Below are 14159 nucleotides of genomic sequence, written 5' to 3' on the forward strand. Positions count from 1 at the left end.
ATCAGTATGGTTCAATCAGCCAGGTAATATGAAGCTTAGCATCGTGCAAGTGCCTTTTATTTCCAACTTTTATTGATTGGAGCAAAGGTTTCAAAATAAAGTCACAAGATACACTCTTAACCATGAAGTCATAAAACAAAAGTCTGCACAACATCATGACTGTCAAGTTTACAATTGCTTACTACATGTATTCCTAATTGACATTTAGAAAACAGCCAATGCTTTCACAACCGTTTTTAAAAGGTTCATTTGTTAATTTGACATTCATACCAAATCATTTAACACATGACAAATGTGCGTTTCAAAAAACATTTCCTTTATTCACAGATTGATGGTCAACAGCTACAGTAGTAGGAGGGTTTTCGAAGTAGAAGGTTTACGGTTCAGCCGAGTGTCCCTTAACAGTTATGAGAGACAACTCAGTGGACAGGACAGTTCAAAACACAGGTTCTATGTACACGGACCTGTAGAACTACTACAAGACAATGCAGTTTAAAGTACCACAATGTGCTAAATGTAACAATGTATTATTCATGACAGGTGCACATCAACTTGTGGGTTAATCAACGTTTTATTTTAGAATATTAATTTCTTTCAATTGTGCCAGGACTTTGTGTAATCAGTTCACATAAAAAATAAAAATACAGACTAGAAGACAATATTTCTTTAGCAGGTGATTAGAAAATTGAGGAAATTTCTGGTGGGCATTTTAAATATTCCACATAAAACAAATGTGACAGTCTCTATGTGACGGTAAAAGCTGTGACTGTGAACACAGTACACAAAACAAGATAACACAACAAAAGTTAGAACAGTTCAACAATCTTCAACCCTGACTAAAAGCTACATGTAGGAATAGATCGGACTCGGAAATACTAAATTACATCAAACTCTAACAACAACAAAAACAACACACGACCACAGTGATGAGGTCTGCTTACGCGAGACCAAAGCCGCTACAAGTTAATCTGATCTCAAATCAGCTGCACTACACAACAGGTTAGTTTCAGTCCCAATCGCATTCTCCACGAAGGCACACAGACGTCATTGAGCACCGCGGGACGGAGCGCACTAAAAGAAAGTCAGATCCCCCGCCGTGGACCTCGCACCTGCCAGGACGTGGAATTCTACCTGCGGCGTGATTTCACACCGGGGGGTGGGAGGGGGGGACGCCTCTAAAGGTCGGCTGAAGGAGGACACTTGACGGAGGTCGAACCCGAGCGTCAGGCGAGAGCACAGCTGTTTATGGGCTCATAATAGTGTCTCGCTGCTCCTCCTCTCCGCAGTGCCACGTCAGCTTCTTCTCGTAGAAGTCGATGACCACCTGGGGACACCTGGCGCTGGCCTCGCGGGCCGGCAGCAGGGCCACGTCGTTGGAGTTCTTCCTGTGGGGACACGCACACCATTAAGACGGTGGCCGCTAATGTTTCTGCAGCGTCACAAAGTCCTGCGAGCTTTGAGGCCAGGTTGTGAACAAAGGAGTAAGGAGACTGAAAAATATCCAACGACACTTCAAGAGGTAATTTAAAAACAATATTTTCTGGTAATTTAAAAACAATATTTTCTGGTATTTTATCCAATTTGACTTTTTATATATTCTCAGTTAATTGTGTTTTAAAATGTTATAAGAATTAAATCTTGTCCTTGTGTAAAGCACGTTGAAATACGTGTTTGCTAGTTATTAAATAGGAAAATGGCCGTGGCTCATATCGATGAAGCTCCTTTTAATTAACTTTAACCCCAAAAACCGAACCGAAGTATGCGTGTTGCTCTAAGGAGATTTCTGGGTTTTCCCACGGCTAATGACTCCCAACTTTGTCTCCTTTGTTAATGATATATCTACATGACATTGTCACTGCACGACAAGCTGAAACGCCTTCATGAACCCTGACCTAGACGCCGCATCCTCCTTCCAGTGGATGGAACATGACGGTTGCAGCTTTCGCCATCAGACAAACATCTACTGAGCCCCTGGCGTTCATTCAAGGGCAAAGAGAAAAGGGAAGTGCCGGAGTTACCATTTGACGAGGAACATGAGCTCGCCCTGCCTGTCCGTGGAGCCGATGATGCATTCAGGCTCGGGGTAAGTGCTGAGGTCAGTGGGGGTGTCCGACTGCCTGTCGTCTGGCTCGCTGTTGCTCTGCACAGTTTGAGCCTGCTGCTGAGGCTGCATGCAGGACTGCAAAGACAATGTCAAGGACAAGAAAGGAGCAGCCGTTAGAAGGGACCACAAATACATGGCTATTCAGAAATCGATTTCACTTCCAGGAGCATTGTGAAACTAGCTACTTCCACGTTCCATTTAGTGTCACAATCGGCCTCGAAAACTATGGGGCGCCGTTTAACATTTAACAATTACATTTAGATTAAATATTAACATTATTTAACATATTTGCTACTGCCAAACATTATCATTGGAAAAGTTAATGCATGCATTTCTTTCTAAATGTTTGAGAAAGCGACATATGAATATTGTCCTGCTTTTTTTTCATAATGCTAAATGTACCAAAACTGCACAGGATCTTAGAACGTGCAACATTTTACAAATGGCGCCCCATAGAAAACCACCCCCTGCCCAAAAAACAAGGAACCAAAGCTGCCAAAATGGTCACACGTTTTCAGTCAAATCCAGAGCAGCTTCTGTCAACATTATGTAGAAGGTGGCACCATGGGGTGGCGCTATGAATTTAAGGATGTGCCCCTATAAAAGGGGAAGTGGCAGTGGATGAGAAGCGCTGATCCAAGCAGAATGAATGAATGACTGGTATGTTGTGCTTTTAAGTATTTTTTTTGTATGAGTATGAATTAAAATTCTTTGCCAGTGGTAATTTTGTATTCTTGTGTTGCAGTCATCCTGCTACCTGCTGTCCTTTATAGGTTTTGTTTTCCGTAGTTAGTGCGTTCCTGGTCTATTGTATGTTGTTCCCTGTGCTTAAGAGCGGACTAACTACTTTTTTCTGTTTGTTTGTCATCTGGTCACTTTCCCTAAGTTTTCTCTGTACCTTCTGCAGTGCTCTGGGCAGACCACCTGATCCTGGGTGCGTTGGTTTTGCTGTGTACACAGGTGTGCAGTGCTGTGTGGGTTTGTCCGCCTTGTGCTGTATGGATCATTCAGGTGTCACTCAGAGCTTGTAACGTGGGGCCGGATTAGATTTTTATTTAATAAATATCGTTCAATTTTATTTTGCTTCCGTTTCTTGTATACATAAGTTCCTAATTAAGATATACATCCGGTGTTACTTGGTAATGCCCATACAGAAATAGTATTATCACATAAATGTCCTTTTTACTGATTTAGGAGCAGAAGTTGTGTAAATAACATGGAAAAGAACAAACACACACACTGGCACTGCATTTCTCACACACTCACAATTTCCGTCTCCTGCTCGGTCATTTCTTCTTTGGGAATTAACTCTTGCTCGGCTCGATCCTCCTCATTCCCCTCCGAGAAGTGAGTGTTTCTCAGGAACTCTTCAATGAGTTCGGGGCAGTCCAGATTGTCCTGTGGTTCCCACGTGTTCTCTGCACTGTAACACACACAAGAGGCAAAGGAGACAATGCGCTTCAATGTCGAGCAGAAACGAAACAATGACAATCACACGATACGAGAAAGCAAATCTCTCTCACTCAGTGAAACCTTTCCACTTGAGGAAGTACTCCACTCTCCCGTTAAAGATTCTGCGGCGAATTATTTTTTCTACCACAAACTCCTGGACAACCGGAGTCTCCTCAGTCTTCCTCTGTTTGGCAGTCTGCTTCTTTCTCATCCTGCCGTGAATGAGACGCCAGTTAATGACAACCAGCGCGTGGCACCGGCGGTTCACGAGCGATTCGAACTAAAAACATAGTCCTAGACATTTGATTTTTTTTAATACCCGCCCCTGATGTTAGAAGTAAACACGTCCGGTCTCCCCCCTGATGGGGGTCTATGCAGAACAACACGGATGGTGAGAACCCCCCCCCCCCACACACACACACACACACAGTGATTCTAGCGCAACACCTGCAGTCTCCTTCGGGAGCACATTACTCCCACGCTCATAAACGCAACACGTTAGTTTCTACACACATGTGTCGCTCATTCAGGCAGTTTTCATTCAAGCGGTTTCGTCTTTTTGAGGATTATTGCGCAAAAGAAAAACGCACAGAAACGTGCCCGAGTGATGCGCGAGACGCCCAGAACGGAACAGTGCACGTACGCTGTCGGTGTTTACTTAATCTCGGCGGACAGCCTGCCGCGGGGCTGCTCGGCTCCGCTTTGGAGCGCGTCGCTGGGAGCTACGTGCACGCGGCGCCGAGGGACGCCGTTTGTGCGCAAATGTGTCGCCCGGCGCGTTGACACGAGCGAAACAACTTTGTCATGAGTGGCATTAAAGATGGCCGTGGATGCTCGGAGGAAGGAAGTGGTTGCCAAGGGAAAAGGTCATGCCAGGAAAAAACCGGGAGGAGACGACGGGGACGCGCACACCGCCGACCAATCAGAGAGCAGCCGCCCCCCCTCCCGTCCTGTGGTCCGGAACAGCCCTGCCACCCATGGGCGTCAGCGGGGTATGGCAGGGGACTGTGAGCATTGCTTCACCACGGACTGTTTAACGTCGTTGTCATTTGAAAATACGGATTTAAAAAACGTGTTTTATTAGGAGCATATCATATTATATTTTCGATAGACATTGTGGTGCTACTATATGTTTATGCTCCATTCCATTTCAGACCAAAATAATTATTTTTTCTACTCATGCATTTATACATTTATTGCCTTTATCGGCGTGTTACTTGTACTATAATCAGATGTTACAATATTTCATCAACATAGAATATGATACATTGTTATGGATTAATGATCTAACAGTAAGTAGTTTAACCCCATCTGTAACACCATTAAAATGCAGCTCGATAGAAATCAATATTCCACGAATAAAATATTAAGCATATGCAGAGTAGATTCATTTAGACATTTTAATTGTTGATTAAGTAATTTTCTGTTTTCTGTTTTCTGTAACATTTTGTTAACACTTAGTTATTCTGTGGATAAAATAAAATAATCCTTCATCAATCAGGATTTTACTTGAATTAATTCACAGGATTTACAGCAGCATAGTTAAAGTCGAAACAGGAGACATAAAGAAAATAGGTCAATAACGTAGCATGAACGCAAGATCTTGTTTATTTTACTATGCGGTAGATATAAAATTATACAATTAAACATTTTTATGTTGGCAAAAGGGTTTTCACGGAGGGGATCTGCACCGCACGACCTTCTAAACCGCACTGAGAAGACTAAAAGAAAACACCCTGTGGTGGATTTGATTGACAGCTCCATTTCAGCCAATCGAAATGGCCAAAGTTGCTGGTTGGCAAACCATGGACCACTAACAGGCCTCCCTCCTTGAACAAGTTTTCTTTTTCCCCACCCGTTACTGCACACGGGGTTTGTAGCAGACCACCAGGTGGCGCTGCCTGCTTGTATTGGACTGCCAAAGCGGCTCCTGCTCCCATTCAACTATGAGAATGGAGTTATGCTGGAAAGCTCCTAGCAAAAAGCACCAGAAGGTTTAACCAGGACATGGACTCACATGAGCCCCTGATGCACAGTCTGACATGTCTGATACCATCTCATGCCTAAAGCAGAATTACGTGACATTAGTAACATTATTGTAGCATTTATTGCAACAGTAACATCAAATGCAGCACAGATACCTACAGTAATCATTTAAGTGAATATATGTAGGCGATTCGAACTGCAGGTTCTCAATTGAGAAAACATAGGTGGAATGCTGCTGCTTTCTTTTGCAATAAATTATTGACACTGGGTTGAAAATGTTTTCAACAATTAAATATCATTTTCTGTCCTTGCTCACGCACCCTTGTTTAGAATAAATATTTCTACAGTGCCGGAGCTTTACAATAAGGAACCTTTTTGAATGTTTTTTTATAAGTTGCCAATAGTCATTAATAAGCTTTACACCAATAGTCATTTAGAACTTGTAAAGCCTCTTTAAGGCTGCACACTACTATAAAGCAGTCCACCTCTGACCAGTTGCTGTTGGCTCTTTTAGGGTTTTAGTACCGTAACTGAACGGCTAATAGGTTTGAGCTGTTGTTGCAGGCGCGGGAGTGGAAGTAATACTCGCAGTGAGGTCCTGCCTGGATTTACAGCCCAGTCTGGTGCAGATCCCTCTGGGATATCTTAACCAAACTCTGGAAAGTCAGTGGATTGTTTCAGACAAAAATGTCTATATTTACAACTCTATTTGCATGTTTACTTTAATGGAATAAACTGACAAATAGAAAATAGAGAGAAAGGGTAAAGCAACAGACATCTCTGGTTGGTAAATCAGATGTTTTCAACTTTTACAGAACCAAGAAACAATTAAATGACTATCCGGATTGTAGGATTTGGAGTTTAGGGGAGTTATATATTTTAGATGTTTTATAAAACAAATTTTGTGTTTTGTGTTTGTAGCCTAAATGACACAACAACAAGCATTTGAAGCCTATTTTTGTGCCTAAAATCTAACGGACTGAACTTCAGATTGGCCAGGGCACTAAAAATGAAATACAGATGTTGATGAAATGACACGCTCCAGTGTAGAGGGTGAAAAGATATATCACGTTGAGCCGCCATCCCTTAAATCAGCTTAGTTCTCCCCCAGACAAGCACATTCCTGGACCCCTCTGTGAATGCGGCCCTCATACAGAAGGGCCTTGAGAGCCACCCTGTCAGAGCAGAAATGAGTCCAGATGGCTGGGTCCTGCTGTGAGGGGCTGTGGACGCAGTGAGTAGCGGTCTGTCTGCCTCGGACCAGGCCTGAGTGGCTGCTTTTCACACCAAGGGCGCCTGGTGTTCCCTCGTGCCACCTCGAGGCTCTCCGGTTACAGCGAGGACATTCACATTGGTCCGTTGTGTTATGTTATGTTAATCTGGTTGTTTAAAAAGAAGTGAAACAGTAACATGGATGGCTGGTCTCATGACTGACTGATTGATCGGTTGGCCGCGTATCGCAGTGTTTTCTTTGAGATCATTGGTTCGGTTGGTGTAGAAACGCACATTTGCAGTGAAGGCAGCAGTGTAAGAGCGCCGGTGCTTCACTCCCACCAACTCTTTCACCACTGCAGGAGCCCCCATGACCTCCAACTGCTCCACGCGCTGCCTTCAGATCACGCACTGAATCAATCTGCCTCTGGGGCAACGGGCTGCAGCATAGTTTACAGTAAATTCCTTTGTATGATTGCTGAAGCCTTGGAGAAAAAAGTGACTTTTCATGAATGACGTGGGATGGCGGACCACCTGCGTGTGCTCGCGGAAATCTGTCTCCTGTTACTCTCTGCGGTGTCATTCTATACCTCGCCCAGGAGGGGGTTGTTATTGCTCTGCTTTGTTTCCATATAGATATTTGCAATCAATACGGCAGGAATTTGTATCCTCAGAGTATTCATTTGACTGCAGGTTTTGGTTGTAAAATGTACATTTTACCATAAATGTCAGCTTAGATCACTGAAGCATCACATTTAATAAGATGATTTTGTGTTTTGTATGTTAAATCTCAATCTAGATTGTCTTCATGTAGACTCTATGTAGAGATAAAAACATTAATAATTATAACTTCAATTAAAATGAGACTGTCTGGCTGCAGTTCTTTACTGCATCAGAGCTGAAACATACTGTATGACTGAGAATCAGAAACAAGCTAACTGGACTTTTGGCACAGTTGAAGTTGATGATTCATCTCTACTTAAGTAAAGAGAAAGGGATGTTTTAAGTTTCAGAAAACGTCAGATAGTGAATGTTGTTTTATTGTTTCGTTTTAGGTGGTAACTTCATCCCATGCGCACTTCTAGGCTGGGGGTTCCAGCTCCAAACCCATCAGATCCCGTAACACCCTGATTGACAGGTGAATAGTACCAATGACAAGCAACCCCCCCATGACCCCCCCGCCCCCAGGGGCCAACGTGGCACCAAGTGAATGAATGAGAGTGTAAGAGAGAAGGATCGCCTTTGAACATATTACCCCCCCCCCCTCTTCTTCTGCTTCTTCTCCCCCCTCCAGTCACTCTGTGTCATTCTGCTCACTTCTCTTTCTTTTCTCTGTGAGGGTGTGTTTTGTTCCTGTGAGGTTTTTATGGCTGATGGAGCTCGTTGACTCGGGGCAGAGTAAAACGTGAAGCTAAAGTGAAGTCTTTTCAGCTGGACTTGGAGGAATGTGTCAGTTAGCTCATAGAACTGATGATGTCAGGGGGCTTTAGAGAGAAAATGTAACTATACACTCTTTTGAAGGTCATTAAATGAATGTTATTTATTACTTCCAAGGCAAACAAGGAACTTATTAATGTAATCCCTCAAATTCTCTTGGTCAAATTGAAGAAAAATGTAATCTGAATGGTGCCATCTTCTGATATGGCATAATTACAAGTGTTGATTTTTGTTATGTAATGTGAGACCAATACTCACAGCCACTGACTTGATGGATTGCCCTCGGCTGGTTTCTCACAAAGCAATGAATGCTGCTGTCTACACATGCAGCGATGCTTTGCTTTCTTGCGTTCGAACTCAGTCACACATCCTCTTCTTTATCCGTTTCTCCAAACGTTAAGTGTTCCCCTCCTGTGAATTTTTTTTGCCCTAATAAGCATTGGGGGCATTTATTTTGTCAGGTTAAACCTTTTTTTAGAGGCTCGAAGGTGTGTTTTGTTACATTTGGACAGAGCAGCTGCCTCTTCTTGTTTTGACTTGGCATAGAAGTACCATCTCTTCAATCTATTCATCACATGAATATGAAATCTATGCAGGATGGCAGGATTCTTAGTGCACTTTCAGCGAGTAGACAGCTGAATAGTATCTCATCGTTGAGTGGTGCAGACCTTTGCCTCGCCAAATCTCCTTGTCACTGTGCAGCTGCTGGTTGTCGACATCTCATTGAGTGCAGCTCCACAAACCACCGAATGAAGTCTGTTGACCTTTCACTCCTTCTCTTCCTCACAGCTGTATGCTTTGAATTTTAGATTTGCTCCCCATGAATCCAAGAATCACCTTCTTCAAACCCACTTTCCCCTCCTCTGGCTGCAGGAAACCGGCCCTTCTGCAATCAAACTCTGAGTCTTCTCTGCATGGGCAACGCTTTTGCTCAAATAAAGAGTGTTTTCGTTCTGGTTCCTGGGGATCTCAGGCCTATGGGAGCCCCATGCTTTCTGAAGACTAAGCGGTTCCTTTAGGCTTCGGCATGAGCACATGGTGGGACCAATCAGCTCGTGAGCCTTGCCTGCCTGCCATCTGGAAAAGAACAGCTTTAAGCAGGTCCTGCCAATAATCACCCTGCAATCTCTGAACAAAGGCAGATGCGGTTTCACTGTGGTGAAATCCAGATTTTTGATGGAAACAGGCTACAGTTCCAACAAGTAAACTGTCTACTTTGGGTTGAAGTTGTGTTTGGTTTTGATGAGGTTGGGGAGAAAATAAAATGAACAGACGGACTTTAAGTACTTCATTAAATATCAACACTTTGTTTGTTTCTAACACGCATCATCAGTATGTGTTTTGTACAACACACACATTCACTATTGCAGGGAACAGTTTTTTTTATTAAGAGTAGTTAGATATCAGGATTGACTTAATACCACATTTGTACAGTAAATATGAAGCTACAGTCAGCCGGGTTGCTTAGTTTAACGCAAAGATGCAAAACAATGGAGACTGGCTTGGTCCAAAGGATTTACCCACCAGGACCTCTACAGGTCACTAATTTACATCACTAATGATCTGTTCATAACAGATTAGAATTAAGATTCTGCTGCATATAGTGGAACATGCCCACTTCACACAGAGAATGGCCAAGTCAGCAAAAGTGACAAAGTCGGCTGGGTTGGAACTTTTTTATTTTTTATTCTATTCAACTATTCATGGAACTTTGTGTGTAGGATACAACAATATGAGCGCTATCCAGGAATTTCTTTAAAGTACTATCACATCTCATCCCCATTCATGTTGCCGGGATTTCAGCCCTGCCTTGAGTTTGACCATTTGGTACAGCTATAAATTTTGCCCTCCAATGTGGTTCGACGGCCGTCCTATGAACATGCGGTTTCTTGTGAACTCTTGAAAATACATTGTTTGTGGTTGAGGAAATAAAGTGGCAAGAAGCGGCCCGGCTTCTATTTCCCCTCGCGTTTTCAGGAGGGCTTTGTTAGTGCAGAGACACCAGGGCTCCATCTTTTGTTCTCACAGAGCATCATGTAAACAACACTGAAGCGTTTGAATAGACTGCAAGTGCTTGCAATGGTTCAGTGATATGTTGCCGTGAGGACTTGAGTCTCTCAGATCTCAAGACCCACCCCCCCTCCCCCCCCTTGCATCTGAGAGGGAGCACAATCAATGGTCACGATGTGAAAGAGCTGAAACTAATTAATGTGCAAGTGAGCGAAAAGACTGAACTTACTCATGTTATACTAATGAGAAATGTGTTTGCGTTTCAATACTGCTTCCAAATAATCTTTAGTATAGATTTAACATTTTTGACCTTTTATTCTGTGTGCACTTTTCTTTCCTCCACTGGTTCCTACAAGTGGATTTGAACAATTATTTTACAATAAATAAAACAGGGCTTGGGGGTACTCGCTGTTAACCCAACACTTTATCATTCCAACTTGTCACACACTGCCGCGTAGTCAGACCCCCTGCTGTTATTTTCTAACGTACTGTGAAGTCCAATAATGGACGCTCCACTGATCGCATTTAGTGTAGTAAATCTTTTGAATTTAAACAAAAAGCACTTGCTTTGGGTTCAGAAAAAACATCAATGTGGGGCTTAAAATAAGTAAATATACTAAGCAAATAGTACCAACTTAAAATAAGTACACAAAAAACACATCACAAACAATACTAATATAACCTAAAGAAAGATCAATATAGCTAAATAAACACAATGTGTTAAAACATGGTTTGAAAATCCATATTAAAATATCAACCATTTATCTTGCCCAGTGGCATCTGATGCAGAGGCACAAGGCCCACTTTAACATCTGTATGAGAAGCACTTCAAGTAACCACAATGTAAGCTGGATAATAAACACAAACACGCTACACCCAAAGATGACTGTGAATTAGTTTAGGTAACATTTTGTGTGCTTATAGCATTATCCTTGTTAAGTATTCAGTAGCATTACATATTTCAATGGCAAACGTGACACAGAGACACAGACCCAGAGACGCAGACACGAACCCACAAACACAGACCCACAGACACAAATCGAGACACAAACCCACAGCTACCCCTCTGCAATGCAAAGGACCAACTCCATGTGAAGGGCTGCCACGACGATGACGAGCGGCCATTGATGCCATGGCGCTGCGGGCTAAGTTGAAGCCAATATACACTCACCGGCCACTTTATTAGGTACCCCATGCTAGTAACGGGTTGGACCCCCTTTTCCCTTCAGAACTGCCTCAATTCTTTGTGGCATAGATTCAACAAGGTGCTGGAAGCATTCCTCAGGGAGTTTGGTCCATATTGACATGATGGCATCACACAGTTGCCGCAGATTTGTCGGCTGCACATCCATGATGCGAATCTCCCGTTCCACCACATCCCAAAGATGCTCTATTGGATTGAGATCTGGTGATTGTGGAGGCCATTTGAGTACAGCGAACTCATTGTCATGTTCAAGAAACCAGTCTGAGATGATTCCAGCTTTATGACATGGCGCTTTATCCTGCTGAAAGTAGCCATCAGAAGTTGGGTACATTGTGGTCATAAAGGGATGGACATGGTCAGCAACAATACTCAGGTAGGCTGTGGCGTTGCAACGATGCTCAATTGGTACCAAGGGGCCCAAAGAGTGCCAAGAAAATATTCCCCACACCATGACACCACCACCACCAGCCTGAACCGTTGATACAAGGCAGGATGGATCCATGCTTTCATGTTGTAGACGCCAAATTCTGACCCTACCATCCGAATGTCGCAGCAGAAATCGAGACTCATCAGACCAGGCAACGTTTTTCCAATCTTCTATTGTCCAATTTCGATGCGCTTGTGCAAATTGTAGCCTCAGTTTCCTGTTCTGGAAAGCTGAAAGGAGTGGCACCCGGTGTGGTCTTCTGCTGCTGTAGCCCATCTGCCTCAAAGTTGGACGTACTGTGCGTTCAGAGATGCTCTTATGCCCACCTTGGTTGTAACGGGTGGTTATTTGAGTCACTGTTGCCCTTCTATCAGCTCGAACCAGTCTGGCCATTCTCCTCTGACCTCTGGCATCAACAAGGCATTTCCGCCCACAGAACTGCCGCTCACTGGATGTTTTTTCTTTTTCGGACCATTCTCTGTAAACCCTAGAGATGGTTGTGCGTGAAAATCCCAGTAGATTAGCAGTTTCTGAAATACTCAGACCAGCCCTTCTGGCACCAACAATCATGCCACGTTCAAAGTCACTCAAATCACCTTTCTTCCCCATACTGATGCTCGGTTTGAACTGCAGGAGATTGTCTTGACAATGTCTACATGCCTAAATGCACTGAGTTGCCGCCATGTGATTGGCTGCTTAGAAATTAAGTGTTAACGAGCAGTTGGACAGGTGTACCTAATAAAGTGGCCGGTGAGTGTATATGATTACAGTTGATGTATTCTGAGAGTGTCTTGAGTATCACTGTGTTGATACTTCCTTTTCTCAGGCAAACTCAGACCCGAGCTGCTGCGGCCATTGAGCCCACACTGTGCTGCGTTCAGGGGCTACATTCCAGCTGAACGCTGCAGTGGTGATGGAGCTTCGAGAGACGAGTGACGCCAGAGTTACACAGAAACCTTTTAGGATCTATTTGTAACCTTGAAGCAGTTTCATATACATTTTAATATATACAAAATAAATGTCTCTGGCTTTGTCGAATGAGGTAGCGGAAAATGTTTTTAAATAAGGTTCCAAAGAGCCATTTCTCTTTCAGCTTGATGTAATATCTTCATATTGATATCATCACAAAGTGAAGTTCTGAAAAAAGTCACCCACCCTTGCTTCTGTAACTATTATTTGAACTGTCGGCTGAATTTGCATCACTCACTCGTTCGTCTCACTTGTGGTTGCTTCCATCTGTTGGCAGGAGTCAGAAGTTAACTGGGAGAGGTGCTGCTCTCTAAAAGTCAGAGGCCTGATGGGGAGGGGGACTTGTTTCTATCAGGGGTGAAACACCCACCCGCCCGTCGCTCGACAGAGACGACAGCCATTAGTGCAGATCAAAGGAGTTCCTGCTAAAAAGCAATGGGTTTTTTTTATTGAAGGATTCCAGCACTGGCCTTTCACGGGGGAGGGGGCGTTCCAGCTGTCAGCGGGACAGGGGTAGACTCTCAGATTATGGTCAAATCAATTGCATTGGTCAAGACCACATGCTCCGCCCTCTCATTATCCTCCCATCTCCCCCGCTCTTCCTTCCTCTCTCTCTTTCTCTCTTTCGTCCTCTGGTAAAATTCAGCATAACAAGGATTTGCTGTTCTCCATGGTTTTAATGTTAATCACGTGTCTGTGTTAAAATGGAAATTTAGCCAACAAATAGTATTTTGATCATGACACTAAAGATATTTGATTAAAATTGAAAAATGGGGGAAACCACCCATCACAGATTCCTAAAGCTTAAGTTAATTCAACACTGCACAAAGCAATAAATCCTTGTGTTTGAAGAGAAAATGTTTGACTTTTCTTCCAACAAAAATGATTAAATTAGTTGTTGATTCAGTTTTCTGCCATATGATTTATTCATTGATCAACTAATTGACATAGTGAAATCTAAATCTCCAATTTATAAAATCTGTGAATGTAATTATTTTTATGTAATACTCCGTCTTTTAATTTAGTTCCAATCCCATTGCACCACTATATGTGAGGCTGCTGCACAACCAAACCAAGTGTTATGTCTTTAAAACCCCTACATTCATTATTTAGTGCATTGTAACCAGACCAATGCGGCACATTCTGTTGATTTAAATACACACAGAGCAACAAACCACTGTAATATTTCTGTCTTCAGTTGCAGCACCGTGTCTGATGCTTACGTAACCAGTGAGCCGCCTGCATGAATCAATTATTCATCTCCGTGTCATAACACTGGGAACGCTTTGATTGTGACGGACAGCCAGAGGAGGCAGTGCAGAAAATGGCAAAGTGCAAACTTGCTCCGATTTCCCCTG

The 14159-nt window shown here is 43.2% G+C and overlaps 1 protein-coding gene and 1 long non-coding RNA gene across 4 annotated transcripts; one reads left to right on the top strand and one right to left on the bottom strand.

The window, feature by feature from the left end:
* Positions 1–295: 295 nt before the first annotated feature.
* cbx3b (chromobox homolog 3b) lies at positions 296–4420 on the bottom strand. 3 transcript variants are annotated; one of them, XM_037454569.2, is made up of 6 exons: positions 4215–4420; positions 3628–3768; positions 3371–3527; positions 3003–3098; positions 2019–2179; positions 296–1385 (listed from the first exon to the last, which is right to left on the bottom strand). In XM_037454569.2, the coding sequence occupies exons 2-6, from the start codon at positions 3765–3767 to the stop codon at positions 1244–1246; spliced, it is 696 nt and encodes a 231-aa protein (XP_037310466.1). In that variant the 5' UTR covers position 3768; positions 4215–4420; the 3' UTR covers positions 296–1243. The 3 variants fall into 3 exon arrangements, with proteins under 3 accessions (XP_037310466.1, XP_037310465.1, XP_037310467.1); XM_037454568.2 differs by having other exon boundaries at positions 4200–4418; XM_037454570.2 differs by lacking the exon at positions 3003–3098 and having other exon boundaries at positions 4200–4406.
* A 39-nt stretch (positions 4421–4459) lies between these two features.
* LOC134132880 (uncharacterized) lies at positions 4460–9555 on the top strand. The gene is made up of 3 exons (XR_009957072.1): positions 4460–4548; positions 7810–7892; positions 9065–9555. It is a non-coding gene; the product is annotated as an uncharacterized LOC134132880 (long non-coding RNA).
* Positions 9556–14159: the final 4604 nt, after the last annotated feature.

This window comes from Pungitius pungitius, chromosome 11 (assembly GCF_949316345.1).
Source record: "Pungitius pungitius chromosome 11, fPunPun2.1, whole genome shotgun sequence".
Lineage (NCBI taxonomy): Eukaryota > Metazoa > Chordata > Actinopteri > Perciformes > Gasterosteidae > Pungitius > Pungitius pungitius.